This window comes from Dipodomys ordii, unplaced genomic scaffold, assembly GCF_000151885.1.
Source record: "Dipodomys ordii isolate 6190 unplaced genomic scaffold, Dord_2.0 Scaffold23, whole genome shotgun sequence".
NCBI classification, from domain to species: domain Eukaryota; kingdom Metazoa; phylum Chordata; class Mammalia; order Rodentia; family Heteromyidae; genus Dipodomys; species Dipodomys ordii.
This window is the reverse complement of record NW_012267239.1, coordinates 12,237,447-12,243,446: the sequence shown is the minus strand read 5'-3', so window position 1 is coordinate 12,243,446 and position 6,000 is coordinate 12,237,447. Positions and strand designations below refer to the sequence as shown.

The 6,000-nt window shown below is 57.8% G+C and overlaps 1 protein-coding gene across 1 annotated transcript in view; it reads right to left on the bottom strand.

The window, feature by feature from the left end:
• Ryr3 (ryanodine receptor 3) overlaps positions 1-6,000 on the bottom strand; it is a 273,574-nt gene that overhangs the window by 112,641 nt on the left and 154,933 nt on the right. Inside the window, exons 37-40 of the mRNA XM_013014307.1 lie at positions 5,406-5,679; positions 4,047-4,161; positions 2,529-2,658; positions 1,107-1,210 (exon numbers count right to left, since the gene is read on the bottom strand). Coding sequence (XP_012869761.1) covers positions 1,107-1,210; positions 2,529-2,658; positions 4,047-4,161; positions 5,406-5,679 — 623 coding nt within the window. The remainder of the gene's footprint in view (positions 1-1,106; positions 1,211-2,528; positions 2,659-4,046; positions 4,162-5,405; positions 5,680-6,000) is intronic.

The window sequence follows — 6,000 nt, the reverse complement described above, 5'->3', positions numbered from 1 at the left end:
CAGGCCTGGCACTGTGCGGCCAGCTCCCTCCCCAGGCCTGGCACTGTGCGGCCAGCTCCCTCCCCAGGCCTGGCACTGTGCGGCCAGCTCCCTCCTGGACATCGCAGGTATGGAGCATCTCAGCATTTCTGCGCCTCCTCTTGTGCTCCTCAGAGGAAGAGTGGGCCGGCCTAGTGCTGGGTGAATGGACGCTCTTCGTCCTCTGTGTGTCTCTGGCTAGTGGGTGCTGGCGTTCTGTGTGTGCACACATGTGCGCCTCTCTCCTAGTGGTCCTGTGGATTCTAGCTCTTTTCACAATCCCTCACCGAAGCCGACCCCATCTCTCGGCTCCTCTCCCTGCCCAAGTCCAGTCCTGCTTTGGTGCCAGTTGGTTCTTGGAGGGGCCTGCTGCCCCCCGACCTGCCGACCTGCAGGTGGACACCTGGCACCTACCGGGGGTGTGGCCTGGCGATGCTGTATCGACAGAGTCCAATTCTGGGGGAGCCTTTCTTGCCATGCCCAAGCACCCTGTGCTTCTGTCCAAGCCAGCTTCTGGGTTCTCTCCGCGCAAGCCCCAAACACCACCAGGCGTTAGCCCCACCCCCAGCCACCACGTCCTAAGTGGCCTGCTCAGGGCTGCATGCTCATCTCCCTCATGCCCGAACCCACTGTGGGCAGGATGAGTGGAGGCGCTGTGGATCTCCAGCTCCCGGCCCAGGCCCTTCCCGCTTGCTTCTTTCCACACTTGGAAAGGACGTTGTTCATCCTGCCAGCATCCAGTGAGGAAGCGGTTCCCGGAGAGGGATGGTGCACAGATTCAGAGACAGCTGCCACTGTCCTCAGCCCCCCACAGCCCAGCGGAGGGCTCAGGAGCAGGCGGGGACGACACCCCTTCCCGCCCGCTCGGCCCCTGTCTGTGGAAACTCGTGAGTCAAAGGACACAGAGCCTCGTATGTGGAGGGTCAACAGGGCCCCGCACAGACAGGGAACTCTTGTGACCACATGTTCAAGGTCACTCTCGGCTCTGCGCGGCTCGCCCAGACGCAGCGGCCGACTTCGGTCGGCTTCCCCTGAGCGTGGCCACCGCAAGGAATAGACAGCACGTCCCCCAGCCAGGGGCCTGTTACCTTTTCCAGATCCGGCTCCTCTAAGCCCAGCGCTAACTCGTTGTTGTCCATCACGGAGGAGGCTGCCACGTCCAGGGGCGTGGACCCCCTCATGGAGGGGGAGGCTGAGGGGAGAGGAGGCACCCCCGTCGGTTAAGGCCGCAGGTCATGCAGTGGACAGCAGAGGGCAGTGAACACACACAGCCTGGGCCCCTCGGAGGCCCCAGAGCAGCCAGACTTACTATTCCTTCTCCCTAAAATCATGGCTGGCTGTAAACACAGATGTGTAGAAAACAAGTCTACAAGAACGGGTGAGACACATATTTCCAACACCAAGAACATGTCTCCCCCAACTCCCCCCTTCTCTCTTGGTCCTAGAGTTTGAACTCTGGGTCTGGGCCTTGTCCCTGGGCTTCTTTTTGCTCAAGGCTAGCGCTCTACCACGTGAGCCACAGCACCACTTCTGGCTTCTTCTGAGTAGTTTATTGGAGAAGAGTGTCTCATGGACTTCCCTGCCTGGGCTGGCTTTGAACCACAATCCTCAGATCTCAGCCTCCTGAGTGGTGATAATAAGGTGTGAGCCACTGGCACCCGGCTAAAGAACATGTTCTCTAACACAAAACTTTCGGGGCCCCTTCTGATGATCACTCCAACACTCAGATGCCACATGAGTTTAAAAATATCTCCAAATAGCATTCGTTCACATATTCACATCAGGCCATCAACATTGCCTGTGACCTTTATTTTCAGTCTATTTGGCTTGCAGAATAGAATTAAGGAAGACTTCAGTGGCATTTTACAAAAAGGTTAGTAGCCTTCGACTGCATTTGATAAACGAAAGAGTATGATTTCAAGTGCATGTATTTGCATATTCCATACGTTCATCTGGCTTGCGCCTGACAGAGGGTCAGGACCAGGTGGCGAGGCATTTTTCTTGGATGGGTGATGGAGTCTCACTGTTCGTCTGTACTTGCTCTTGGCTGGTCTGCAGTATACTAAGTGTAGCACTCGCCAGTGGGAAGACGGGACAGGAATGAGCTCGGTAGCCAGCCTGACAAGAAGGGACTGGGTCTGTGACATCAGTCCCCTCAGCTCTGCTTCTGATCAGCTGAGTGGGCTGGGAGGGGTGTTTCTCAACGAGAGATCCTCACTTCCAGGCAGCTTTTCATACACTGCTGGCCTCTGGTCCCCAGGGGCCTGCGCCAGCACAAGTGCCACACTGCTGGTTGGTAGAAACACGTCTACCTAGGTTGGAGAACAGACGTGTTTTTATGCCTGTGTTTCTAGCACAGGTGGCATCCTCTTTTGTATTTGAAAGTATTTTGGCACATGTGGCGTGCTTCCTTGGATCTCCTATGTGATCAGCAGGGGCAGTGTAGCCTGAGTCCCAGTGTGGAAGTGTTAACACGGCAGGCAGACAATGGCAGACACACACAGACATACCTAGTCCCACACTGCTGTTCTCTAGCAGGTAACTTAGATGCTCGAACATGGCCTTCTGATTTTGCCGGCTAATTCGACAGAAATAGCAGAGGAAGCGGCAGCAGCTGGCAACCATCTTTGGGAAAGTGATCTGTAGGGAAAACATCAGGGACAGGAAGCTGTACCATTGGGCTCTTCTGGTAAGTCTGATCTCCGAAGTCATCTCACAAGTTGTGAATAGTTTGGAAAGTGAATTTTTCCCTCACTTTTCTTTCTCCCCAAGACTTGTTCACAGGAGGGACGGAGAGCAGAGGGCACCTAAGAAAAGCCTTCCCAAAACACGGGAGCTAATTCAGCTCTGGAGGGCGTAGCCGGCCCGCAGAGTCCGTTTCCTCAGGGTTACACGGACCCACCCACGCCACACGGGGCTAGTGTCGTCTTCAGCGAGGAGGGCGTGGGCCGGACCCCTCTGATGGGAAGTATCTGGAAGGGGAGCAGGGGCCATCAAAAAGCAGGCCCACGGAAATCAGGTGCCCAGAGACACGGCTGGCCTGGGGGCATGGAGGCGCCACAGCACTGCACTCCTCGGGGGAACCTTCCGCAGTTACATTTGTCCTTCATAAGTGTCTCCTGTGAGCTCCTCCTACACAGCTCAAAATCAGAGCCATGGACATCAGCACGGAGACGCCACCTCACACCACTGATGACTGTGCTCGCTGCCCCTGCGAAACGAGCACCAGCCCCCGTAGGCCCGGCCGCTACCATACCAAACGGTGCCTCAGGATGCTAGAAAGACCTGACCGGATCCCCCTGGGCATCTGCTTTGGCCTCTGACAGCCGCAGCCCCCACTTGCTGAGGATCTAGAACATACGCGGGGAATCTTGTGGACAGAGCTGACTTTCCCAAGAGACGAGAGGGACACCGGAGGGGGGGGTGAGCGGGCTCCAGTTCTTCTTTCATGTCCCCACCCCCTGTACTGGTAAAACTGGGCCAGGATCCACGTATTCCCAGCATTTGCAGCATTTGAGACGGTGCATGTACAGTCGCCAGAGCCCCCTGATGCTTCAGACGAGCTGGGACAGAGCCCGCCAGTTCCCAGTCCCCATTCCTTCCCCTTGTCACCCGCGGGACCCCTGGCTTCATGGGGGAGCTGGCAGGGAACGGGTTTGTCAGGAGCCTGCTGACAGCAGCGGCAGGAGCCCTTCAATACTGCCGGGACCGTGAGCATCCCGACATCCTCACAGCAGCCTGCTCCGGCTCAGCCCAAGGGAACGCAGCGTTGTTCCACGTTGGAAGGAGCAGGGCTGCAGGAGCAGGGCCAGACCTACGCATCGGAAGGGTGTGTGGGGTGAGGAGCTCCCCGAGCTCTGAGAACTGGCGCCAACCACGGCGCTGTCTCCTCCGTGCTCCATTCGGGCATCATGCGCAGCCCTGTCCCCCCGAGGAGAGTGAACTGAGACAGGCGGACCGGCCTGGGACGCACCCACCGCTCCACGGACCCCCGCCCTGAGTCCAGGCCTCTGCGTGGCCCTCCCTACCTGCGACTTCTCGGTTCCCAACACGTTCACCATCACCTCCATCACGGTCTCGTGCATGCCCAGGACTCGCATGAGGTTGGGATGCTGGTAAAACACCTTGTTGTTCATGATGTCTCTAGGGTAAGAGCAGAGCGAGAGGTCAGCACCTGCCTGGTTCTGTGCGCTAAGAACGCGGGGAGGGGCGAGCACACTGCGGGGGAGAGGACCGTAAGGGTGTGGGTGGCCCCTCCGCTGAGTCTTTACTTCCTGATTTATCAATATTGGCTTCTGAATGGAACATGTGGGTGACCCCTCCGCTGACAGTCTTTACTTCCTGATTTATCAATATTGGCTTCTGAATGGAACATGTTTCTTTCTGTTGACACGTAAACAGTTGCCCCTGGTACTTTTGCTTGTAACTGTTTTTGAGACAGTCCAAATCAGCTGCCTTCTCTCCTCCATGCGCCATATTAAGTCTTTGCTACTGTGGTCTGAACTCAGGTCAGTTCTGAGGCCCTTTTCCACTCCTGTAAAAGCCATCTTTGGGAATGAGCTTGCGGAATGCCCCCGTCTGCACCCTCTCCCCCAGTTTACTCAAAGTCCCTTTCCCGGACCTTGGAGGACCTTGGAGGTCTGCCTGTGGGTTGGGGGGGGCAGATGCTACAGTGTTGAATTTGATTTAAATCAGGTGAAGTTACACACTGGCCAGTGACTCCCTGGGGTGCATTTTTCTTCTCTGTGAAATGCAAGTGTTACTATGTAAGAGATCCTTCCAATGGCTAAAATGTTGCCAATTATGGTGCTACACTGGTCTAAGTCCGACCCCTGAACCGTGAGCATGGCTAAGGAGCCCTACAACACAAAATGTCTCCATAGGTGAGAGTTCAGCGGAAAGGCCCAGAAGGAAGCCTCAGGAAGGCTCCGATCCTCTGGGTTTGGTTTTCCTCGTCTCCCTGTGGCTATTTCCAGAAGATTCAAGTGACAGTACTGTCCTTCCCTCACCTAAGAATCCTCCCTGTTCCTTTCATCACGTTCCTGAGGAGCAGGTGGCCCGTCTGAGCCAACGGTGTCATCCCACCAGGAGGAGGGCCAGGCCTTCTACAGTGACCTGTGACCCCGCGGTGAGCCCTCCGCAGTGTGGCCCCGGCCTCCCCCAGCCCGTGACCTGTGACCCCGCGGCGAGCCCTCCATGGCGTGGCCCCGGCCTACCCCAGCCTGTGACCTGTGACCCCGCGGTGAGCCCTCCATGGTGTGGCCCCGGCCTACCCTAGCCTGTGACCTGTGACCCCGTGGTGAGCCCTCCATGGCGTGGCCCCGGCCTACCCCAGCCCGTGACCTGTGACCCCGCGGTGAGCCCTCCACGGCGTGGCCCCGGCCTACCCCAGCCCGTGGATCATGAGCTGCTCCTCTTCCTTGCCCATCCGGACGCTGAGGAGGGAGCGAATCTGGCCCAGGGCGGCCAGCAGCTGGCCGGTGTCGCTCACGGAGGCCTGGCTGATGGTGTAGGTCTTGCGCAGGGCCCGCAGCAGCTCCCCGGTGCTGTCGTACTGCCTCCGGAGGAGGTCGAACATCACGCGGACCAGCTCCGCGTCCTGGATCTGGTTCTCCTGGGCCCAGCAGATCATGGTCTGGGAGACCAGCTCCCTCAGCGTGGCTGGGAAGAGAACAGGACAGGAGGAGCACGGGGGCTGTGCGGCGGCCGCGCTCATGCAGGAAGCACGGCGGCGCGGCAGGCCATGAGGGGGATAGAGAATAATACACCACAGACACTTAAAAAAGGGACACTGCAGTGACAATGAAAGGAGCCCACATTCCGTTGGATCACACACTAGACAAGACTGTCTGAGCCTCTGCGAGCTCAGGAGCCAGCTAGTCACGCTCTTACTTCATCGTAACATTTTGTCTTTGTGATGTGGAGCAGCAACACTGCAGCGAGCGTGCTGGCGTGCCTGGCATGGAGGAGAGCGCTGACCAG